This window comes from Eptesicus fuscus, chromosome 4 (assembly GCF_027574615.1).
Source record: "Eptesicus fuscus isolate TK198812 chromosome 4, DD_ASM_mEF_20220401, whole genome shotgun sequence".
Lineage (NCBI taxonomy): Eukaryota > Metazoa > Chordata > Mammalia > Chiroptera > Vespertilionidae > Eptesicus > Eptesicus fuscus.
The window spans coordinates 103,674,169-103,698,991 of NC_072476.1; the positions used below are offsets into that span (position 1 = coordinate 103,674,169).

The 24,823-nt window shown below is 52.2% G+C and overlaps 2 protein-coding genes and 1 long non-coding RNA gene across 5 annotated transcripts; 1 reads left to right on the forward strand and 2 right to left on the reverse strand.

Annotated features, from left to right (window-relative positions):
* Positions 1-939: 939 nt before the first annotated feature.
* LOC129148770 (capping protein-inhibiting regulator of actin dynamics-like) lies at positions 940-2,200 on the reverse strand. Its single transcript, XM_054714365.1, has one exon. The coding sequence runs from the start codon at positions 2,198-2,200 to the stop codon at positions 1,028-1,030; it is 1,173 nt and encodes a 390-aa protein (XP_054570340.1). The 3' UTR covers positions 940-1,027.
* A 535-nt stretch (positions 2,201-2,735) lies between these two features.
* Positions 2,736-7,169, forward strand: LOC129148745 (uncharacterized). Of its 3 annotated transcripts, XR_008555720.1 has the most exons (5): positions 2,736-2,907; positions 3,446-3,661; positions 6,328-6,429; positions 6,829-6,886; positions 7,043-7,169. It is a non-coding gene; the product is annotated as an uncharacterized LOC129148745 (long non-coding RNA). The 3 variants fall into 3 exon arrangements; XR_008555718.1 differs by having other exon boundaries at positions 6,829-7,169; XR_008555719.1 differs by lacking the exon at positions 6,328-6,429 and having other exon boundaries at positions 6,829-7,169.
* A 14,586-nt stretch (positions 7,170-21,755) lies between these two features.
* On the reverse strand, positions 21,756-24,242 carry LOC129148771 (annexin-2 receptor-like). Its single transcript, XM_054714366.1, has 3 exons — positions 24,183-24,242; positions 22,256-22,690; positions 21,756-22,102 (listed from the first exon to the last, which is right to left on the reverse strand). Exons 1-3 carry the CDS (start codon positions 24,240-24,242, stop codon positions 21,776-21,778), a joined length of 822 nt encoding a protein of 273 aa, XP_054570341.1. The 3' UTR covers positions 21,756-21,775.
* Between the last annotated feature and the right edge of the window lie 581 nt (positions 24,243-24,823).

A 24,823-nucleotide genomic window follows, 5' to 3' on the forward strand; every position in this document is an offset into this window, starting at 1 on the left:
GGACCCCAGGTCGAACCGGAGGACGGACGGACATGAGAATAGACTCGAGGATCGACCCGAGGATGGGCACCAGGACGGACCCCAGGTCGAACCGGAGGACGGACCCGAGGACGAGAAACCAGGACGGCCCCGGGGACGAGGAACCAGCACGGACTCCGGGAAGGGCCGAGGAAGAAGAGGGCGGGGAGCCGGCCTGCCTGAGGCCAGGGGCGCGGGTGCCCGGCGCCGTGCCCGCCCTGCCACTCTGCCCGCTCTCCGGACTCGGCGAGGCTGTTTGGAAATTGTTTGCTGAGCAACGTTTAATCTTTCTGCAGGTAGTTTTTAAGTCTGACGTGCATCTGCATCCAATCATGCTTGTCATTGTTGGTCTTCAAACTTTTTCCATTGACCTGGACGTTCTTTGTCTTTCACATCGAAATGATCACTTTTAAAGCATTTCAACCAGCGTTCACAAGTATCTTGAGATGGAGCATGTTCACCATAAGCTTCCTGAAGTATACGATAACTTTTTCTTCAAAATAAAGTAATGAATTAAAACTTCATGCAAATGCTCTTCTTTTGGCATGAAATTCAACATTTTAAAAATATATCTTTTATTGACCTTTTTATACAGAGAAAGGGAGAGGGATAGAGAGTTAGAAACATCGATGGGAGAGAAACATCGATCAGCTGCCTCCTGCACGGTCCCTACTGGGGATGTGCCAGCAACCAAGGTACATGCCCTTGACCGGAATCGAACCTGAGACCCTTCAGTCCAATGTTCTATGCACTGAGCCAAACCCGTCAGGGCAAATTTCGACATTTTTAAGCGTAAAAATATCTATGCTGTTAACACCTTCAGCAAATTTGATATATGAAGTTTTGAAGCTTGCTGTCAATACAACAAAATACAACTGGTACACCTAGTATGTAAATTAATCAGAATCCTGTGGTCTGGACACAATATTTAATATTAAAACAGGTTTACATTTGATTCAGGCCTCTTGTCCACAACAGGCGCCCTCCCGCCCGCACAGTCTGGGGGCTCCTACAGGTCCAGGACTGTCGCCCAGCAGTCAGCAGCCCAGCGGCTCAAAGAGGAGACAGCACGAAGGATGCACTGCAGGCAGCCCGCTCCAAGCAGGTGCAGGCGCCACCCGGTGGGGCCCGGGGGCGGACTGCACACTGAAGGCTGCCAGGGGTCCCAGGCCTCCGTGTCCAGCGGCCCCTTTCCAGCACAGGCGCTGGGCCGCAGGGCCCCAGGAAGCTCCGGGGAGGGGGTGTGCTCCGGGGACTCAGGCGCTCCTGCAGGGACTCCTGGCAAGAGGCCTGCACTGGGCGGCACTGGGCTCTCTTCCGAGGGGCTCTGGGCCTCAGCTAAGAGTGCTCGGTATTGCAGGTAGACCGAGGGCAGCTGCCAGCAAGGACTGCAGAGCAGTGGCTGGTGGTCATCGCTGTGGTGGCTGGAGGACTGTGCCAGGGGCAGGCAGAGGGGAGGTGGCGAGTCTGAGGATAGCGGGGACCACAGATGGCGCTCTGCAGCCTCGGAATCCCAAGCCAGCTGCAGCGAGGGTCTTGGCCACTCTGGGGAGAGCAGGGATGACGTAGGACGGTGCTCTGCAGCCCGCTCTTCAGAGGACCTAGATGACGTAGGACGGTGCTCTGCAGCCCGCTCTTCAGATGACGTAGGATGGCGCTCTGCAGCCCGCTCTTCAGACCACGTAGGACGGTGCTCTGCAGCCCGATCTTCAGGACGGCGCTCTGCAGCCTGATCTTCGGGATCCCAAGCCACCTGCAGCGCGGGTCGTGGCCAGTCTGGGGAGAGCAGGGACGACATAGGACGGCGCTCTGCAGCCCGCTCTTCAGAGGACTTAGGAGGGCGCTCTGCAGCCCGCTCTTCAGACGACGTAGGACGGCGCTCTGCAGCCCGCTCTTCAGACGACGTAGGAGGGCGCTCTGCAGCCCGCTCTTCAGAGGACTTAGGAGGGCGCTCTGCAGCCCGCTCTTCAGAGGACTTAGGACGGCGCTCTGCAGCCTGCTCTTCAGACGACGTAGGATGGCGCTCTGCAGCCCGATCTTCGGAATCCCAAGCCAGCTGCAGCGCGGGTCGTGTCCAGTCTGGGAAGAGCAGGGACGACGTAGGATGGCGCTCTGCAGCCCGATCTTCGGAATCCCAAGCCAGCTGCAGCGCGCCGTTGTCCAGGAGAAAGAGCTGCTCCATCGCTGAGACCTTGGGCCAGGAGGACGTGAGCCTGGAGCTGATGCAGAGGCCAATCCTTGGGTGCTGCCTGCAGCTGGATATTTCTGCTCTGGCTGGGGGGAGGGGGGGGGAGGGGGGGCGCGCGGGTGCAAGCGTCTAACGCCCCTATCGTTTAATAAACCGATTCGTTTAATAAACCGATCGTATCCGAACATATTTCTTTCTTTAGAAACATTATTTTTTACAGAGAGGAATAGAGAGCTAGAATCTTCGATCAGCTGCCTCCTGCACACCCCGTAATGGGGGGATGGGGGGGATGTGCCTTGACCGGAATCGAACCTGGGACCTTTGAGTCCGCAGACCGACGGTCTATCCACTGAGCCAAAGCGGTTTCCGGTTTCGCCTGGCGCTGGAGCGATGTATTTCCACTAAACACTTGGGTGAGTCATTCAGTACCCAGTGAGCCCCGCCCTCCCCGCCCCCTTGTAAACATTACGGTCCCCTGGCTCCAGGAACGCCCCGTCCTGACAACCAATCACTGCAAAGGGCAAGCTGCTTCCTCCGTTCCTCCTCACAGCTGTCCTGAACACCCAGCCTCCGAGCTGCGCTGCGTTACTACCAGTTTTCAGATTGTCTTCCTAGGAAGGAAGAGCTCCGAATTTTCTCTCAACCGTTCTTGTGGCCAAGAAGCGGGATGGGGACAAGAGGCCTGGTGACCCCCCAAGCTGGTGAGTAGCGGGTGCTGGTACCCCTGAGCCCACTGCCCTTTCTGTCTCCCCGACACCCACACCCGGGGCCTTGCTTTGGAGTTCCAGGGCAAAGCTCAGCTCTGAGCTCCACTCCCTTAGTGCTGAGCTCTCTGATCCTGAGCCATCTCTGTTGAAGCTTCTCGATAATTCACCCTATTCTACTGAAAGCAGGGAACCGTGTGAGTCCCTGTGTGTTGGCAGAGCCAGTGAATCATAGTTCAGATGTTTAAGGAAATCTAGAGGCAAATGGGGCTTTCCTCCTGGGCCAGTACAGGAACCAGGGTCCTGTGCCTTTGGGGGACATGGGGGAACTTTTGGGTAGTTTGGAACTGTAGTGGCCACTCTGGGCAAACTTTAACTTACCTAACATAGTCCACCTTAGGGCTGCCCTTAAAAAGCAAGCATCCTGGAAGCTCAGGGAGAACATAGAATGTGTTCTTTGATTGGTGTGAGGAAACTTCTAAAAGACAAAATAACTCCAACAAATGATTTCTCTGTGGGCATCCTTGTGGTGCAGAAGTTAAAGAAAACCCTGGCTGTTGTGACTCTGCACTTAAAGCACCACCCTGAGCATCAAAGTGTCCTGGCTTGGATTCCCAGACCTGGATGGCTGGTTCAATGCCCAGGGGCAAATTATCCTGCAGTGAGGATTAACAACACAGACAAACAAGGAAACAAACAAAGAAAAACAGAGGTGAAAAACTGGAGTGGAAAGCTTTAGCCACCTGTGCAGGTAACCTTACCTTCTCCCAGAAACCCCATTTGGCTCCAAACACTATTTCGAGTTTTTACATGATAGCTGCAATGTCTTTGTGTCTGTCTCTCTGTATGTTTGTGTGTCTGTGTGTGCATAATATGTATATGATTTTAATTTTTACATATTTTTATTGACTTCAGAGAGGAAGGGAAAGGGAGAGAGAAACATCAATGGGTGTCTGTAGGGAGAGCTCAGAGAGCTCAGTTGTTTATAAACAGACAGTCTGGTGTTCCAAGGTTTCAGGCTCACAAATTGCTGTCTCCATTGTTCTCCCGTCTTCTCTCTCTAACAGTAAATAAGTGGTTTAAAACCTGACCATCTCAGGCGCTGGCTAGAATGCTCAGGTGTTTAGCTCATAGTCCGGATATACCAAGGTTTAAGGTGGAATCCCTGGGTAAGGGCACACACAAGAAGCAACCAGGGAATGCATAAATTGGAAAAACAAAAAAGGGACCGTCTCCTACCGTTTTAGGAAGATGGTGTCTGCTTTCTTTCTGGTTTTCTCTTTTTCTTGTTCTTTTTTTTTCTTCTCCTTTTTATTTTATTTTTTTGCTTTCTTTCTGATTTTCAAGCATGTAGGAGAAATCGGCTGGTTTGTGCCGGTTATGTTGCGCAATGTCCGCCCAGGGGATGTCCAAGCCTGGTGATCATTGGATGGCATTTTACCCGGGACCCGCTTTGGGTGTTAGCACTGCTCCCTCCCCGTGTCCATGCTTTCTGGGTGGCAGGTGTTTGTTTGTTTGCAACTTGGTTAGTCCTGGGCCATTAGATGCTCCCCAGCGGGGGCCACGGGCTTTTGCTGTGGCTGCTGGGGACTGGGTGCGCCCAGCAGACTTTTTCTCAGAAGCAGTTTCTCTCTTGGTTTCTCTTGGTGGCGCCAGGGGTGCTGCCCAGCCCCGGGGATTCTGCCCTCGCCCCTCAGACTGCCTCGACCCGTTGGGGTGTGCCTGGCTGGGACGCCCCTTGCAGGAGCCGGTTTCAGGGCAGCAGGCTCCGCTGTAGCCGCGCTTCCGACTTCACCCGCCAAACCGGGTTCTGGGGAAGCGATTTCCACACAGCAAACGCTGCTTAGCAGGGAGAGTGCTTTCTCAGACCTCCAAGTCCCCACTTGGGAAGCAGCAGGCACTGGTTTCCAGAGGTGGGGACAGGCAGGGCTGCCCCTTCAATGGTGGGCGCTGTGTCTTGTTGGAGGCAGTTTTTTGCTCTTGAGAGCAAGCCGGGCAGAGGAGGCTGACAGGGCAGCCTGAGCTAAGAAAGGGGTAGAGAGGACAGTCCTATCTCTAAAGGACGGAGCTCTCTGGCCAGGCCCCATAGAGTCACTTTGTAAACAATTGAATGACTTTCAGAGAGGAAGAGGGGAGAACAATGGAAACAGCGTTTTGTGAGCAGGAAGCCTTGGTTTACCAGAGACACCAATGTATTCCCTTTCCCCATCCCCTGGCTCCAGGAAAGCCAGGCCTGACAACCCATCACTTCTCAGTTCCTCTTCCCAGCTGTCCTGCACACCCAGCCTCCGAGCTGCATATTGCTTTTCAGATTTCCTAGGGAGGTAGGGCTCTGAATTTTCACTCCACTGTTCTTGTGGCCAAGAAGCGGGATGGGGACAAGAGGCCTGGTGACCCCCGAGGCTGGTGAGTAGTGGGTGCTGGTACCCCTGAGCCCACTGTCCTCTCTGCCTCCTCCGAGGTCCTTGGAGTTCCAGGGTACAGCTCAGCTGTGAGCTCCACTCTCTTAGTGCTGAGCTCTGGGATCCTGAGCCATCTCTGTCGAAGCTTCTTGATAATTCACCCTATTCTACTGAAACCAGGAACAGTGTGAGTCCCTCTGTGTTGGAAGAGCTGATGAATAGCAGGGTCCATCAGTTTAGATCAGGCGTTCTCCAACTACGGCCCTCGGGCCACATGCGGGTGTTTTTGCCGTTTTGTTTTTTTACTTCAAAATAAGATATGTTCAGTGTGCAAAGGAATTTGTTCATAGTTTTTTTTTTTTTTTAACTATAGTCTGACCCTCCAACGGTCTGAGGGACAGTGAACTGGCCCCCTGTTTATAAAGTTTGAGGACCCCTGGTTTAGATGTTTTAGGAAATCTAGAGGTGAAGGGGGCTTTTCTCCTGGGCCAATACAGGAATCAGGGTCCTTTGCCTTTAGGGGGAAATGGGGGGACTTTTGGGTAGTTTGGAACTGTAGTGACCACTTTAGGGAAACTTTAACTTACCTGAGATAGTCTACCTTAGGGCTGCCCTTAAAAAGCAAGCATCCTGGAAGCTCAGGGAGAACATAGAATTCATTCTAGTATGAGGAAACGTCTAAAAGAAAAAATAACTCCAAAAATGGTTTCTCTGTGGGGAGCCTTATGGTGCAGAAGTGAAAAAAATTCACTGTGGCTGGTGTGGCTCAGCGGTTCAGACCTGGGCTGGAGCACCAAAGGGTCCTGGGTTGGATTCCCAGACCTGGGTTGCAGGTTCAGTGCCCAGGGGCAGCCAGTGGATGTCTTTCTGTCTGTCTCTCCCCTCCCTAGCCTTTCTAAAGTCAATAAAAATATTTTTTCACAACGAAGTGAAATGAAATAAAACAACTTAAACATTGACAAGGGGGAAGGGTGGGAATGCATTTTAATCCGTGTGTTTTTGTTCCTTCATCCAGCCTCCAACAAGATAATTTCCACATTGAGGAAAAGCTGTAATTCCTGAGGACTGGGCAGGGCTTTTAAGGTGGCTGAGCCTCAGCATTCCTCTGTGTGGAGAGGTGACACCGGAATCCTAATAGGAAGCAGGGAACGGGCGGGCTGGGTGGGATGGCAGAGACCAGAGAGCTGAGGTGCAGGATCACAGGCCGAGCTCCTGAGGGAGAAAGCCACAGGTTGACACCTGTGAGTTCAATCTCAGTGAATTCCTTTGACCCAGAGAGATCACAGGAGCTGAGCGATTCTAAGAATAATTATAGTCGACATGCATGGAGCATGTACACTTTGCTGGGCATTGTTTAAGGCAGTGCCTGCTTTCAGCCCCTGATACATTGGATAACATAGCTCTGCTCTATTTGGTCATGTGAAAGAGAACACGCAGGCCCAGAATGGCACCACTCACGCTTAAAAGCCCATGACTCCGAACCTAACTTTAATACCTGACTTAACTGCAATTGCAGTCTTCCCCAGAAATGTCATCTCAATGAACCAGACTGGAATTTTCCAGTCAAGCACCAGGTAGGTGATCTGTCTCATGGACCTCTCCATCTCTGATACACTCCCCCCCTCCCCCCACCTCAAGATACAATGTGCATAGAAAACCCTTGCTGTTCTTGCCCCGCCCCCTCCACAGAAGATGGCCAGAGTAATAATAATCCTTTCCTTTGTTAACAGCACTTCTGGCTCAGCCTCTCCCTATTAAAACCTTCCATTCTGTGTGGCCCCTGGGAGTTCTGCTCTAGTTGCTAGAGGGGATGCTGCCTGGTTCCTGAATCTTTTAATAAAGCCAATTAAATCTTTACATTTACTGAGTTGAACTTGGTTCTTTATCAGCAATAAGGACGAGCCCTGGGAAGCCACCAGCTGAGAGCGGGGGTTGGAGCCTGGGGGCCCACTCCAGGTTCTTGACCAGAGGAAAGGGGCGGGGCCGGGAGCTGAAGCGGTTCTGAGCTGAGTGGCCCTCCCAGGACTCGGGTCCGAGTTTGATGACCTGCTATGTCCCCACCCCATGTGTGCAGGAGACACTACCGCCTGACAGCCCCAAAGTCAGGCGACTTGTGGGGACCCTGGCTTAGTCCTTCCCTATGGCCAAAGCAGGGGCACACAGGGAAAGACGTTGGAATGCTTGCCAGATTTACTAGAAAACCAAAAGAAAAGGTTCCCAATGCCTAGGAAGGCCCATTTCCTACAGGACTTCCACCCAGAAGCGTTATTGTGAGAACGTTTGTGGCAGAGGATGGTTCACTAGCGGGTCTCAGTGGAGGCAGCCATGGAGTTCCTGGGCCCCGCGCCTCAGATCCGCTGCTGCTGGCCTCCCAAGGAACTGGTCCCACCTGAGAGCCATGCTGGAGGGTCCCTCAGAAGTCTCAGTTCCAGTTGTCCCTCCCCCTTCGAGGGGACAGGCGGAGGGAGCCTGCAGGGCGAGCATCAGGGGGGCTTCTGGGCAGGAGGCAGCCTCCACCCCTGGAGGGGTCTCTGGCTCCAGGGACTTGGGCGTGGGGTCCGGGGTGGGCGGCTGTGTGCTCCCACTGGACGTGTTGTGCGCGCTGGGCCCGTGCAGCAGGCAGTCCTCGGGCCGAAGCCCACAGGGGCCTGAATCTAGTTCCTGGGTGGCGTCCTGGTGTTTGGAAATGAGGTGGCACCGCCTAGAGTGGAGGAGTTCTGACCAGGGTCCGGGGTCCGGGAGGGGCAGGAATGGTTCATGTTTCTCTGGCTCCCGTGTCTTGGAAGTGGGGTGCCCCACTCCTGGGGACGTCTCTGGTGCCTGGGATTTGGGCGTCCCGTCTGGTGCAGGCAGCTCGGTGCCCCGACTGGACTTGTTCTGTCCTCTGGGCCCGTGCAGCGGGCAGTGCTGGCGCAGAAGTCCGCAGGGACCAGAACACAGATCTTGGTTGAAGCCCTGCTGGTCCCAAGTGAGGCTGCCCAGCCCAGGGCAGAGAGGGGGTGCCCTGGGCCTGGGGTGCTAGAAGGTCTGGAGTGGTTCCTGCGGCTCCTCCACGGAACCCCAGGCCTCACGCACACAGCCCACACCCGGCACACAGAGGGGAAGGCTGGGCTCCATGGCTCAGCTGGGGAGCGGAAGGTTTCCAGTGACTCCTTCCCTGCCTACTTACACCCCCTGGGCTCCTTGGGTCCAATGGGAGGGTAGTCAGGCTGGGTGGTGCCAATTGTCGCTGAAGGTGGGACCTAATGAGATTGAGGGGGATCCAATAATTCTGGGTGGGGGCTGGATAGGATTAAGATGTTTTGCTGAGAGCCTTAAAGTTTGTTTAAAACAAACCAGTTAGTCGGATATGCTATTTGGAAGGTCATCTTCTATAACAAATATTCCATGTGCTGGACAACTTTTTTACCCCATTGTCTACTGGTGGGCACGTAGATTGCTTCAGTAGCTTAGCTCATGTAAACGGTGCTGCCATGTCCATAGGCCAGCTTATATCTTTTCCGATTTCTCTGATCGTTTTCTTAGACCACAATGTCATTCATACAGCAGTGGCTGGGTAAATAATTACTTCTCTTTATTCATCTGCTGGAGAAAGATAGATCCACGCAACATCCCAAGAACACGAGGCCTTGGTGAGTTTTCAGAATCATTGGGAACTGAACACCAGCTTTCTAGGGTGTTGGTATGGCTTGGTTTTAGTGCTCAGATGCCCCTGAAGCACACGAAGCCACACCCTCTGGGAAGAGTGTCCTTGTCCCTGCCCTCCAGTTCTCAGTTTCAGGGGAGCCTGTCTCAGGAGCTGAGTCTGAGGCACAGGCTTTGTGAGGCCCCATCAGCCAAGGACCCAGCCTTGCAGTGGAATAAGGGCCTTTCATGAGGAATCCTTGCCTCTGGGCCTGGATCCACCCCCGGGCCTGGCAGAAACTCTGTCACATCTGCAGAGCAGTCTCACAGCTGTGCGTGTCCAACTCCCCTTTTTCTTTCTTCCTTTCCTAGGCATTACTCATGAATACAAAATATTTGCTTGCCCAACTTCATTCCTGCATGCTCCCCCCTGCTGGAGTCAGTGTTTAATTTCAGTTCATCTCTTATCCTATTTGATAGTCATATCTTGTTACCTTAGGTCCATGAAAGCCCTTCAATCTCACCTTTTGTTTTCTTTTTTCCTTTTGAGCACCATACTAATCTTTCACAGTTTCCTAGCTTTTCTTGCCACAGATCTGCAATCAGGACCCCCCCCCCCCCCCACCACTACCCCCAGGAACCTCCGTTCCATTTATTGGGAAATGTATGTAGAAAGCACCATTTTTTCACTGATAGGCTCAAAACTGTTCTGTTGATAATCCCACCTGGTCCTATTAGGTAGACAGAGCTAAGATACACATTATTTAGAAAAAAGGGGGGAAAACACCCCCTCCCACCAGGGGAGCATCCTGTATCTGCCTGGAACTGTCTGGCCTGGGGGGGCTGGTGCCCTGGAACCCCAATGGCTGTCATTCAGATGGCACAGGGCTTCCCCTAGACCCCCTTACCCTTAACCAGCACCCTCCCCCACCCGCCCATGTACCCTTCAAACCTTCAAGAAACATTTCCTGATGCCCTCGCCCTGCACTCAGCTGGAGGGCCACTCAGACAGCCCAGCTCCCCTGGGTGTGACCCTGAGGTCCCTTCCCTCCCAGAACCCCCAGGACTTCCCTGGCCCCTCCCCGCCCAGGCCGCCCCATCCCCTGCCATCCGGATGCCCCATGTGGAATCATTGCAAAGTGGGGGCGGAAGAAGGCTCCGTGGTTTAATCGCGGTGCACAGGTTCCAGGGAGAACAGAGAGTAGAGGCCAAAGCCAAGTCAGCACCTCAGCACGCTATTGCCTGCACCGGAGGGGTTTGTCCCAGGAACGTCTGTGTGTCCTTCGGGAGAGGAAGCAGCAGCAGGGCTGCCTACAGGGCAGCGTCGGGCTCCCCAGGGGTGCGGCTCCTCGAGCCGGTGGGCGCCTCCTGTCGGCTTCCTGGGGTGCAGCTGGGTGCTCAGCGCTGGTGCGGGCGGCTGGGGCTCAGCGCGGCGCCAGGAGTCCGCGTCCCCCGTCCCCTCCGGGGGCGACACCTCCTGGCGGGTTCGTGAGCCGCAGGGCTGTGCGGTCCGGCGCTAAGGCCTCCCCTGGAGGCGCCTGCGGGTCCTGGAGGCGCGGGTCCGGGTCGCGTTCCTGGCTGCTCTGCTCCGGGCACCTCGGCGGCCCAGGGGCCGGGCTGGGGGAAGCAGAGGCGGGGGTCGCAGGAGGGGCGGCTCAGCGCAGGGAAGTTGTCCAGGGCCCAGGCCCAGGCCTGTTCGCGGTTCAGGCCCGGGGGCAGGGAAGGCTCCGGGCACACACACCGCATCCACGACGGGTCTTCCCAGGCGGAGGGATGCGCTTCCATGGCTTCTGCCTCCCGTAGGCGGAGAGGCGAGGCGGGTGCAGGGAGAGGGAGTGCTGGGGCAGGGGTGGAGGCGCCTTTATACCGTCCCCGTGGGAAAGGCCCCAGGGGTGCACGCCCACCTAGGCGGGTAGGACCCTCCTTTGCATTGCAAATTGCGTCAGCGCCCATTTGGAGTAGGGCGGCAGAGATGTCCTGGAAATTTCATGGGTTTTCAAAATATATATTTTTATTTATTTCAGAGATGAAGCAGAGGGAGAGAAACATCAATGATGAGAGAGAATCATGGATCAGCTGCCTCGTTTAGGGCCCCCACTGGGGTTTGAGCCAGCAACCTGGGCCTGTGCCTCTGATCAGAATGGAACCGGGGGACCCTCCAATCCAAAGGCTGATGCTCTATCCATGAGCCAAATCGGTTATGGCTTGTGGGGTTTTGAGGGCTGACTTTGGTAGAGGAATGGGTGGAGGGTGGAGGGTAAAATTTCGATAGTTATCGATAGTTTCCACTGAAAAGAGAGATAGATGCTTCAGGTTTCAGACAGGCCTAGGGAATTTGCACTTGGGTGTCCACCTCTCTTCCTGGATGCGGCAGGCATTGCGTGCTTGCACAGGGTGGTCAGAGTGTGACCCCAGGTCACAGAGCTGGTCCCGCTGCAGCTGGACTGAGGCCCCGGAGCCTCAGGCACATGGATCGGGTTGGAATATGAAGACCAGCATTCTCCATAACCTTCATGCTAATGAAGCCAGGCAACTGTCAGAGGTCAGGAGTGAGAAATGTGGATACTGCGTGGAGTTCCTAGTGATTTCAGGTGACCAGATCTCTCAAGAAGGCTGGTGTGGCTGAGTTAATTCTGAAGTGTGTTATGGGAACATCCGAGGAAGTCTTTAACCGAGACAAAAATATTGCACAGGATTATTTGAGGCCAAGAGTGGAAACAGGGAAATGTGTAATGATAGGACAAAGGGAATAGACTACATTTACACCTCCTCAAACGGCGTACACTTACTTGATGAAAAAAATCATCCGTCCTGGTGGCCCCGTGGTTGAGCGTGGACCTATGAACCAGGGGGTTCCAGTCAATGTGCAGGAGGCAGCCTCTCAGTGTGAGATTCTCTCTCATCATTGCTGCTTTTATCTCCCTTTCCTTTCCTCTCTGAAATCAATAAAAATATATTTTAAAACAAAACAAGGGAAGTTTCACTATGTAGTCATTCAAAATTCCCACGGAGGCTCCCAGCGCCCCCTCAGATCTGTCCCCAGGCTGCCTGGGGTGGGGGTGGGGGGACTGCAGTTCTGGGTCCCCCCTTCTCCTTGGTGCTGCAGGAGGTGGCGCAGTGCTGGGTGCAGAGCCCGGGATCCTCGCTGATCCCAGGACCTCAGCGCCAGGGCCAGTGGTGGTGGTGGGTGGGTCAAACCATCCGAGTTTGGTCAATAATGATGCAGCGAGACTTGTCTTCACCAGTTTTCCAGATTCTGGGGGAAGGATTTCTAGTGAAATTTTACCCTCCGCTCGAAAAGCACAAGTCATTTCATTAATGTATTGGTTTGGGTGTGGAGCAGGAGAGCAGAAAGGCTCAGTTAATGGGAAATGCAAGTTCTTTGCACCCACCCTTTGCCTTCCAGGCTAATCCCTAACACGTATTTGAAAGTATTAGCTTGCATTTCAGCTCTAGATTGGCTTAAAATACCAGTGACCCAATGCACAGCAATATTAACTGATGATAAGGCACCAAGGACATTCACATCGTGACACACCCACAGCCAGGAAGGGAAAGTGTAAACCTAACTCAGAAAGGGGAGCAGAAAGGGAGTAGCTCTTAGGTGTTGCTTTCACAGGTAGAGTGATGGATATGTTAATGACCTTGATTGCGGTAAGCATTTCACAGTCATTACTCTCACATCTCCATAAGTACATTTAGGAAAAACGAACCCGGGAGCAAAGAAAGCCGTCTGAACCTGAGAGAGAAGCTTCCTGCACACAAAACAGGTTTGCACCCTGGCCCACCCCCACCCAGTTCTTCCCAACAATGCACACACAGTAATCGCACCTTTTATCTCACAGTGTCTACACAGCCGTGTCAGAGGAGCAATCCCAACACCAACAGTAGGATTGCCAAGTCGTTATAATTTCGGGCATTAAAAAAAGTCTTGGGCCCTGGCTGGTGTATCTAAGTGGTTAGTGAGGGGTCTCTAATTGATTCCCAGTCAAGGACATGTACCTGGGTTGCAGGTTCTATCCACGCAAGCAACTAATCCTTTTATCCCTCTCACACCTCTCTCTCTCCCCCCACCCTCCTTTCCACCCTCTCTAAAAAACAATCAACCAAAAAAATAGCCTTGGGTGAGGATTAACAACAACAACAAATCATAGGTCTAACCCACTGGAGAGAAATACTAAAATTATTCTTTAAAACTGTTTCTATTTGTGTGGTTCCGACCCCAACTTATATACTTGGGATATTTTTTGTTCCGTTGGTTTCAATTTTTAAGAATTGTTTTACATAATTATAAAACAATTTTTTGAAAGCATTGAAATTTTCTTTTAAACAAAATCTACAAATTATATTCAGGGATGTTCAGCTTCTAGCCAAGTGTCCTCCACTCTGAGAGAGAAAAAGAGAGAGGGAGAGAGAGACTGTATTTCCCCCTCTTGGCTTTATAACATATTCCGAGAGCCAGCTTCCCCCTAGGATACAACCCTTCCTCAATCTTTCAGGATTCCAAAAGGCAGTTCTCACTCCATCTTATTGGTTGAGGACATCATTTGTGACGGAAAACTGAGATTCCCCTCCCGCTCCCCACCTGCCTTTGACTCTAGAGAAAGCTAGAGGGGTGAAGGAAAGGTGGAATATGTGAAAAGGGATTCCTTCTCCAGATTGAAAGAACTTGATTTTGATTCATAATCGAATGCATTCAGGTAAATGGATTCTTCTCTTCTGGGTTCCCACCACTCAGTGTGAAAAGATAATGGTTTGGCTCAGTGGATAGAGCGGCAGCCTAAGGGTCCCGGGTTCCATCCCGGTCAAGGGTGGTACCTTGGTTGCAGGCTCCTCCCAGGCCAGGACCCGGCCCTGGTTGGGGCTTGTGCAGGAGGCAACTAACAATGTTTCTCCCTGTCTTTACCTCTTTCTTCCACTCTCTCTAAAAATCAATGGGAAAATATCCTTGGGCGAGGATTAACAAGAACAAATTTTTTAAAAGGATAAAGACTATTCATCTCTCCTTATTTTTTCCCCTCTTCATCTCTCCTTGTTTATTATTGTTTTCAGATTTATGCAAAGGTGTTTTAGAAAATTGAGAAAAACACTTACAGCATGGCTGGGGTGGGAGCTAGTGATAGTTCACAAAGTGTGTTTAGAATGAATCGCTCTGGAGATCATTGAACTCAAAGGTCTTCACTGAGATGTAAAGATAGTTCCACTGCCGAAAAGGAATCTCTGTTCTCCAACAGCATTAGGGCTGTCCATTCCGAAATGTGCAACTGCTCTCTGCGTGTGTGTCTGAGGGATTTGTGGTAGGAACAGGGCAGGGCTCTCTATACTTGGAGATTATCCACCTCCGTGCCCAGTGCGGCACTCAGAACACATCTCCTCGCTCCTCCCCTCCTTTGCATCGGTGAGTCAGGCTGCTGTGGCCCCAGGAGGGGCTGGGTCCTCTTCCCACCTGTCCCCCCCCCAGAGAGGCGACGACGTAAGCTGTAAGATGGGCTGTGTGGTCAGCAGACGGAGTGGGCATCACCTGGGGGCTTGTTAGAAACGCAGAACCCAGATTCACCGAATCCGAGAATCCGAATCCCCTTTCAAAGTCATCGCCAGGTGATCGTGCTCAGCTGCAAGCGGAGAAGCTCCCTCAGGATTGCGTTCCAGGGGCTTGGAAACCAGCCCCTTCTCAGAGGCCTGGGGGACGCAGAGGCCTGATGCAGTTACCAGAGCTTCGGATCCTCCATCATTTGATCCACAGCCACAGGCTGGAACGCAGAAGGCTCGCCTACTCCTTGTCCCAGAACCGCAGTTCCTTTGAGCAGGCGGTGGTGCTGCCTCCTGCTGAGCGTACTTCAGGGTGATTCTGAGCCAGATGAAGTCAGAGTCTCTCTCTCTCTCTCTCTCTCTCTCTCTCTCTCTCTCTCTCTCTCTCTCTCTCTCTCTCTCTCCCTCTCCTTTCCCCCTCTGTCTAAATGTGAAGACAATTACCTTTTTGTTATTGGGAATTATTGTGGGGCTGCTAGTCCATTATACTTTATACACACATTAAAATAGTTTAGTTCTTGTTGGACAGATTAGCTTAGTTTGGATCCAGAGGCAGATGGCAAGAATGTTAGGAGTGGATGAAAACGTGTGTGTGTGTGTGTGTGTGTGTGTGTGTGTGTGTGTTGGCATAAATGAAGACTGAATTTTATCAAAGGATTTTTCTACATCTTGAGATGAGATTTTAAAAAATTCTTTTAATGCATGGAATCACATTGATTAATTTATCCCTAGGATACATCCAATCTGGGCTTCATATATTTCTTCTTCATATATGTTGTTGGTTTTGATGTCCTAATGTTTTGTTTACAGTCTTTGCATTACTGTTCAATAGTGAAACCAGCCAGCGGTTTTCCTTCCTTGCAATATCCTTTCCAGGTTTGGTTTCAGAGGTTTTCTGGCCTCACAAAATGAGTTGGGAAATGTTCTCTTTCTCCATCTCCATCTCTACACTGTGCAAGTGTAGAATCATTTTTTCTTTTCTTTAAGAAGCTGGCTTCCCAGATGGATGACATTAAAGGCAAGCAGTCTTGGAAAACAAGGCTTGGGTGACCCCAGCCCCTAGATCTTGCAAGGGTAGAAGCAGAGACATTCTGAGCCATGAATGTCCACATGGCTACACCAGTGGTGTCATGAAACATTAAGAACCACGGTCTTGTAATATACTTTGTGACTTAAATAATAATTGCACAATGAATTTAATTTTTTTCAGTGAACTCAATGTTTCTCTCTACCTATAAGAATGATCTATATATATATATAAAAGCCTAAGCGACCGTTATGACTGAACAACCAGAATGACTAAAATGACCATGACCGGTTGCTATACGCACACTGACCACCAGGGGGCAGACGCTCAGTGCTGGAGCTGCCCCCTGGTGGTTAGTGCGCTCCCACAGCCAACCTCCTGCTGCTGGCTGGCATCAGTGTCTGTTCCTTCTGCACCCGGCCTGGCGACTGTCGCCTCCTCTCCAGACCCTGCCGGGGCCTTTGGGCCCTGGTCTGGGCTGGGGAACTGGGGGTGGGTAGTGGCAGATGCAGCCCCTTTCCCAGGGGGGCCGAGGGCCAGCTCCCTCCTTGGGGCAGGTAGCCAACCTCCTGTGCCCCATCTCTACCTCCTCCCCCGGCACCCTGGTCAGCAGGCCCTGATCAGCCAGGCCCTGATCGCTGGCCAGGCCTAGGGACCCCACCTGTGCACAAATTCATGCACTGGGCTTCTAGTTTACTATATAATTTTAGCAATATAAAGAAACAAAGTTGCCTGGCAAGTGTGGGTCAGTGGTTGAGCATCAACCTCTGAACCAGGAAGTCCTGGTTTGATTTCATGGGTCGGGACACATGCCCAGTGTGGGGCATGCAGGAGGCAGCTGATCAATGATTTTCTCTCATCATTGATGTTTCTATCTCTCTCTCCCTTCTCTCTGAAATCAATAAAAATATATTCAAAATCTAATAAAGAAACTCAAAAACTCAAATTTATCATAAAATTTCAAAGATATACTTGGAAATTTTATAAAAGTCAATATTTACTGTTTTCCTGGATATGTTGTTTTTTTATCATAATAATAATATTGAAAAGTAACAATTTTTAAACCAAGCCATATAAAACTCTTCCCAATCCTCTTCACTTTATTCTAGATGTTCATCTTCTGTATGAACCATGATATGAAAATATTCAAAAAAAGCTGTTTGAAGTTATTGCACAACTTAGTTACAAACTATGTTTACTAGTATATTACACATTTTCCTCAAACTGTTCATATAATAAAACTTATCTGACTTAGGAAAACAAATTTTGAAACTTTAAAAACTTCATCCATTGCCATTTATTTTTGTTGAAAATATTGGATCTCTGCAAGGAAGAATGAATGCTTGCCTCCAAGGAGCCTTCCAGTGCTCACTGCACTGTTACCAAGGCGATCAACTGTCAAGTCGCTTTAGACTCTGGAAGCATTTTATATATATTTTATTGATTTCAGAGAGGAAGGGAGAGGGAGAGAGACATAGAAATATCAATGATGAGAGAGAATCATTGATCGGCTGCCTCCTGCACGCCCCCTACTGCTAAAAACGTTTAGCCCTAATATTTCTCCAGCTTGTCCAGCATTGAAGGGGTAGAATTTCTTTCTTTTTACTTTTTCACTCAAGCCCCAGCAAGGAATTTCTCTTCCTAAGCTTGTATTATCTTTATTTGTATTTGACAACTTCTGCCACAAACAAGTAAAAAAAAAACCCAAAAAACGTTCAGCACACCTGGCTACCATTAGTTTTGTGATCAGCTGAGGGTCGGAGATGAGAAAGTCAGCTCTCTAATCAGGAACATTTATCCCCATTCATGCACACATGCGCACACCACACACCAGGCACTGTGATATGTGCTGGGAAACCGTGGGGAACAATCCAGGCATGGTTCTGCCCTCAGTCAGCTCCCTCTCTGGTCAATCACCATTCCTCCTAATTGATCCGACTCTGGGAAGGGACCGGTGCCTCCTCAAAGTTCTTCTCCCCTCCCCCCCCCCATTATTTATCTATTTATTTATTTTTAAATATATTTTATTGATTTTTTTATAGAGAGGAAGGGAGAGGGATAAAGAGTTAGAAACATCAATGAGAGAGAAACATCAATCAGCTGCCTCCTGCACGCCCCCCCCCCCCACCACCACTGGGGATGTGCCCGCAACCAAGACACATGCCCTTGATGGGAATCGAACCTGGGACCCCTCAGTCCGCAGGCTGACGCTCTATCCACTGAGCCAAACCCGTTAGGGCTATTATTTATTTTTTAAAATTTAACTTCTTTATTGTTTAAAGTATTACATATGTCTCCTTTTCCCCCATTGACCTCTCCCTGGCCGATCCCACCCCCCCAGCACATGGCATTGGGTTCAGAAGACTCTGTTCCATACGTTCTTGGTGTAGGCGAAACCACCTGGCTCCTCATTCTTTATCTCACTCTTTGATGCCAAACCAAGCCCTGGAAGGAGCCCAGGAATTAGGTGAGGAAGTGGAACCAGATCAGGTTGTTAGGGCTGGGGCTCAAGTGTTTGGGAACTTCCTGCAGCGGCTTATTATCCTCCATCCAGGAGCAGGTGGGAGAGTGAGCAGAGACGCAAGAGCCAGTTGGGAGCTGGGTCAGCACTGGGCACCCATCCCTGGTCATTCTCACAGGTAGGGGGGCCCGAATTTAACCCAGCACGTTGGGTGGGGCTGGGGGTGGGGGAGGCAATAAAGGGCAGGAGTTGTCTTGGCTCCCAGACTGGCTTGAGAATAGAGGGAGAGAAGCTAATTAGAAAAATTGATTTTAGAGAAGGAGGGAGGGAGGGAAAGAGGGGGGGGGGAGAGAGAGAGAGAGAGAGAGAGAGAGAGAGAGCGAGCGCATTGGTCAGCTGCCTCCCATATATGCCCAGACCAGGGATTGAACCCAACCAACCAAGCCACATCAGCCAGGGTAGAGAGAAGCTAATCTTGCAGGGAAGATGAGAGGCTTCTAGGAGAACCAGCACAGAAAGCTATGGTAGAGAAAGAGAAAGAAAGTCGGGGGCACTTATACTGAAGGTGAGGAGACTCGGGAATCATTGCATTGCCCTAGAGTGGTGGTTCTCAGCCCTTGCTGGGGCAAGAATCGTCTGGGGAACCTTTAAAAACACGATGCCCAGGCATTATGCTGCAAGATGCAACCATTGGTGTGAGGCCTGAGCACTACTCTGGCTTCAAAACTCCACAGGTGGGTCTAATGTGTAGCCCAAGTCGAGGACAGACAGCATCCCCTTCATCAGGAGCTCATTAGAAATGCAGAACCAGCCCTAACCAGCTTGGCTCAGTGGATAGAGCTTCGACCTGCGGACTCAAGGGTCTCAGGTTCGATTCCGGTCAAGGGCATGTACCTTGGTTGTGGGCACATCCCCAGTAGGGAGCGTGCTGGAGGCAGCTGATCGATGTTTCTCTCTCATCAATGTTTCTCTCTATCCCTCTCTCTTCCTCTCTGTAAAAAAAATCAATAAAATATATTAAAAAAAGAGAAAGAAATGCAGAACCTGTAGCTCCAGACCTACTGCATTTTGACAAGACCCCTAGGTGATCTGTATGCCCACTAAGCTTGAGAAACACTGCACAGAGGAATGGTCAGCAGGCAAATGGGAGCTAGCCAGAGGTGGTGCTGGGTAAACTTTCCCTTCAAGTGTAGCCCGCCTTCTTTTTTTCATGAATGATTCCTTTTAGCTCCTTCCTTCATCATCGTCCCCTCCTCTTAATGTTCCTCTTCTGCATTCTTTGAGCCCTTTGACAGAGATGCCACTTTGCTCTGTGTCTAGCCATCCCTTTCTGATCCCCAGCTTCTCCCTGCCCTTGAGTTCAGAGGAGTGACATGCCAGGACTGGGATGTCACTCCTTGGTATCCATACTACCCAGGAGAGAGGACTTCTATGGCCATGTCATCAGGACCACATCGTCCTAGACAAGGGTCTCCCTGCTCCGCTCCCACCCCAGCACACATGTTCTAGCATAAACCTCTCAGCTCAGCCCGGCTGTGTGAGCAGCCTGTGGTTCCCATGTCCTCCAGGATCCACCATCTGCTGCTATTGCCTAATCTTCTAATTGCTGCCACTTTGTGGGGTCTAAACCGCCTTCTCTGATTCCCTCAGTTTTCTAAATCCTTGGATTAAAAAATGTCTGTTATTATTTCACTTCATCACACCATCAGAGAACATGAGCCATTCCAGAAGGTATTCGGAGCCCTCAGCATGTTCTTGCTGGTGGTCACATCAACCTCCTGGGCTCCTGGTGTTCTGCTTGGCTCTCCAACTAGACCGGGCGTGTTGGCAGGACACTTGTGCGCCCAGCATGCCACACGGTGCCTGGCACAAAGAACATTCTCGAAGTCTGCTAGTTGAGTTAGACTGTGCCTATTGGACAGAGTCAGTCCATTAAACACAGAAAAGAAAAAAAAGGCTTGACCAATCCTTAGAGTAGATGGAGGAAATCCATTTGTTCCCACCAATGTTTCTGCAAACAGAGGGTCAGAAATTGGCTATGGGCTTATGAATGATAAAGTAATTTCACAGTATATTTGGTTTAATAAGTCAAACGTATCCTTTCACAGCAAGAAAACTCTAAAAACTCTTTAACAGTCACTTTTTTTTTGCATTTATTCTTCATTGATGATAAGTTTCTACACTAGAGAATAGCAACAGACATTAATTGAGCAACTTCTTTGCAGTAGGTACTTTGGAAAGCACTGGCTCTCTGGGCAGGTACTCTTACTGTCCTCACTTACAGGGGAAAAACCAGAGGTTTCAGAGACGGGATTGACACAAAGTTTGCAAATGTTGGGACCTGTGTTTGCACCCAGATAGTCTGAATCCCAGAGCCCACGATTTTGTACTTTTTGCTCACCTGCACTTAAAAATAAACCGATGGCCTTTGGGATGTTGTAAGTCGATCCCACCTGCCTCTTTCTTTCCGCACTACAAGGCCCACCCCAAATGTGAGTCTGCCCCCCTTCTTAGCATGAGGCTGCTTGGAGATCTGACTTTCACTTTTGTTCCAGCACTAACTAGTTTCTTTTTGGGGGCGGGGTAACAAACCTGGTCCATAACACCGGACAATTCCCGCCCAGCGTTGCCGTGAGGACCAGAGGGCAGGGGCATGCAGAGCAGACTTCCCATGAGGCTTAGACGCCTAAGCCCCCCTCAAAGGCCCTTCTGGAGCGGCTCCTCTCCTGAAGTCTGTCCCGCTCTGCTTCTGCTCCAACGCACACTACAACCAAGTCAACTTCAAAAAATACCTCCACTTTCCCAAGGTCAATGCCAACACCCAGCCTTCCGCCCTCCTTTGATCGCTGAGCACTGAGCGGGCTGGGAAGCTCCGCTTCGTGTGGCCCAGACACACGGCTTCTCCAGGCCGCAGCGGCCGCGATGGGCCACCCGTGATTCCCCTACAGAGAGCGGGCCGGCAGGCCGCCGCGATGGCCACCCGTGATTCCCCTGCAGAAAGCGGGGAATCTTGCTTGGCTGGGATGCTTTTCCCCGCGAACCCCGTTATCTAGCGCTGGACATTTCTATTCCAAACCGGTGGTGACGGCTCACTGTTGCTGCTGTTGTTCCTGGTATGTTACTCCTATGCCAGGTGCACAGACAACAGGATTGAAGACCAGCCGCAAAAAGACTCGGATCCGCCCAGCGCTCAGAGCTAGGGGTGCCCGCACCCCCTGCGCTCCCCCACAGGCCGGCCGGGCGCCCGGGAGGCGGAGGCGGAGGCCTAGGAGACCCGTGTTTTGCCAAGAGCGGAGGTCCCCGTTCCCTTGCAGGACGGGCTCCCTCCACCCGCCCGGGGGCGATGCGGCGCTGAGACGGGGCAGCCAGCGCTCCGAGGACCGACCCGAGGTCGAACTGGAGGTCGGACACGAGGTCCAAACCGGGACGGGCACGAGGACGGACCCCAGGTCGAACCCGAGAACGGACCCGAGGACGGACCAACGGACTTGAGAATGGACTCTAGGATCGACCCAAGGAGGGGCACCAGGACGGACCCAAGGACGAGGAACCACGGCTCACCCCAAGGACGGACCCGAGAGGGGGCTGAGGATGAGGAGGGCGGGGAGCCGGCCTGCCTGAGGCGAGGGGCGCGGGTGCACCGCGCAGTGACCGGCCCTGCCACTCCGCCCGCTCTCGGGACTCATTAACTGGTACACGGAGCATATAAAGTAATCAGAATCCTGTGGTCTGGACACAATATTTAATATTAAAACTGGTTTACATTTGATTCAGGCCTCTTGTCCACAAGGGCGCCCTCCCGCCCGCACAGTCTGGGGGCTCCTACAGGTCCAGGACTGTCGCCCAGCAGTCAGCAGCCCAGCGGCTCAAAGAGGAGAGGGCACGAAGGATGCGCTGCAGGCAGCCCGCTCCAAGCAGGTGCAGGCGCCACCAGGTGGGGTCCGGGGGCGGACTGCACACTGAAGGCTGCCAGGGGTCCCAGGCCTCCGTGTCCAGTGGTCCCTCCCCAGCACGGGCGCTGGGCCGCAGGGCCGGGAATCCCCCGGGAGGTGATCTGCGCCGGGGTTCGGGCGCTCCTATGGGAGGTGATCTGCGCCGGGGTTCGGGCGCTCCTGCGGGAGGTGGTTTTTCTCCGGGGCTCGGGCGCTCCTGCGGGAGGTGGTGTGCTCCGGGGTTCAGGCGCTCCTATGGGAGGTGGTATTTCTCCGGGGCTCGGGCGCTCCTGCGGGAGGTGTGCTCCGGGGCTCAGGCGCTACTGTGGCAGGTGGTGGGCTCCGGAGACTCTGTCGCTCCTGCGGGGACTCCTGGCAAGAGGCCTGCACTGGGCGGCACTGGGCTCTCTTCCGAGGGGCTCTGGGCCTCAGCTAAGAGTGCTCGGTATTGCAGGTAGACCGAGGGCAGCTGCCAGCAAGGACTGCAGAGCAGTGGCTGGTGGTCATCGCTGTGGTGGCTGGAGGACTGTGCCAGGGGCAGGCAGAGCGGAGGTGGCGAGTCTGGGGAGATCGGGGACCGCGGGGGATGGTCCTCTGCTGCCCGGACTGCGGAATCCCCAGCCTTCTGCAGCGCTTCGACGTCCAGGAGATATTGCTGATATTGCTGCTCCATCGCAGAGACCTTGGGCCAGGAGGACGTGAGCCTGGAGCTGATGCAGAGGCTAAACCTGGTGTGCTGCCTGCAGTCTCGATATTTATGCTCCGAGCAGGGCAGGGGGGCGGGGATGGAGGCGGGTGCAAGCCTCTAATGCGCCTAAACCAATCCTTTAATCATGCTCCACCAAAAGGATCAAGTAATCCTGTTCCACCCTAAGCCAATTGTGTGTTTGAGCTCTATATTTTGACTAAACACTCCAGGGAGTCATCCAATGCCCATTTAGCGACGCCCTTCCCCGCAGCCTTCTAAACATTGGTTTATCTAAGACAATGATACCTATATGGTCACCCAATCCCCTGGCTCCAGGAAAGCCCTGTCCTGACAACCAATCACTGTAAAGGACAAGCTGCTTCCTCCATTCCTCTTCACAGCTGTCCTGTAAACCCAGCCTCCCAGCTGCATTACTATGGGTTTTCAGATTGTCTTCCTAGAAAGGAAGGGCTTCGAATTTTCTCTCAACCGTTCTTGTGGCCAAGAAGCGGGATGGGGACAAAACACCTGGAGACCTCAGAAGCAGGTGAGTAGCGGGTGCTGGTACCCCTGAGCCCACTGCCCTTTCTGTCTCCCCCACACCCACACCCGGGGCCTTGCCTTGGAGTTCCAGGGCAAAGCTCAGCTCTGAGCTCCACTCCCTTAGTGCTGAGCTCTCTGATCCTGAGCCATCTCTGTTGAAGCTTCTTGATAATTCACCCTATTCTACTGAAACCAGGGAACCATGAGTCCCTGTGTGTTGGCAGAGCCAGTGAATCATAGTTCAGATGTTTAAGGAAATCTAGAGGCAAATGGGGCTTTCCTCCTGGGCCAGTACAGACTCCAGGGTCCTGTGCCTTTGGGGGACATGGGGGAACTTTTGGGTAGTTTGGAACTGTAGTGGCCACTCTGGGGAAACTTTAACTTACCTAACATAGTCCACCTTAGGGCTGCCCTTAAAAAGCAAGCATCCTGGAAGCTCAGGGAGAACATAGAATTCATTCTAGTATGAGGAAACTTCTAAAAGACAAAATAACTCCAAAAATGGTTTCTCTGTGGGGAGCCTTATGGTGCAGAAGTGAAAAAATTCACTGTGGCTGGTGTGGCTCAGCGGTTCAGACCTGGGCTGGAGCACCAAAGGGTCCTGGGTTGGATTCCCAGACCTGGGTTGCAGGTTCAGTGCCCAGGAGCAGCCAGTGGATGTCTTTCTGTCTGTCTCTCCCCTCCCTAGCCTTTCTAAAGTCAATAAAAATATTTTTTCACAACGAAGTGAAATGAAATAAAACAACTTAAACATTGACAAGGGGGAAGGGTGGGAGTGCATTTTAATCCTTTGTATTTTTGTTCCTTCATCCAGCCTCCCAGGCACCTGAAGGCTCTGCTTTCTTCAGCGGGTGTTTGTCCAGGTAGCAGAGCAGGTGGCCTCCTGGGGAGCTGGCTGGACCCCGTCCTGGGAAGTGCTCAGGGCGGCGGTGTGTAGGCCAGTCTCTGATTGGAGCTTCCCCTACCCCCACCCCACAGGCATTCCAGCACCTGCAGTGCCCAGTGTTTCAGGACCAGCCCCAGGCTCAGGATGGGAGGCCACCTGGTTCCTTGTTTTTGGTCGCACTTGGGCTGGGACCAAGGAACGTGGCCTCCAGGACGTGGCTTCCAGGTAGTTGCTCCTCATCCGTCCTTTTCTGGGCAAACATTGCCATTTGCAGGAAATTGAGAAATGGTGGAGTTTTCATCCCTCTTGTTCTCAGGACCGGTCCAGGCAAACCTCTCCCGGAACCCTGGGTCTTGGTGGTGACTGGTCCTTGCAAGGCCGGTCTCCACGGGGTTCTGGCAGTGTCAGGGCCTTGGCTCCTTGGAGCTCCCCCTGCTCCCTTGAGAGCACTGTGGCTAGTTGAGGAGGTGCCCCACTGCCCGGCTTGCTGCTACGAAGATACATTCTGCTCCTTGGAACTGGGAAACCTGCAACATATCACTGTGCCAGAGTTGTAATTAGAGGTGCTGTTACTGCGAAGTGACCCGCGCAGTGGACCGGCCCGGCTTCTCCTTCTGTCCTTTTACTGGACACCTGCCCTCCCCTAGCTTTCTCTCCCACAGCCCTGACCGCTTGGTCATAAGAATGTCAGTGGTTGAACAACATAAACTGATCAACAAAAATAGATCCAGAGAAGCATGGAGCAGACTGCAAACCTCAGAGGGGAGGCGGGGGAGGGTGGATGGGTGGGAAGAGATCAACCAATGAACTTGTATGCATAT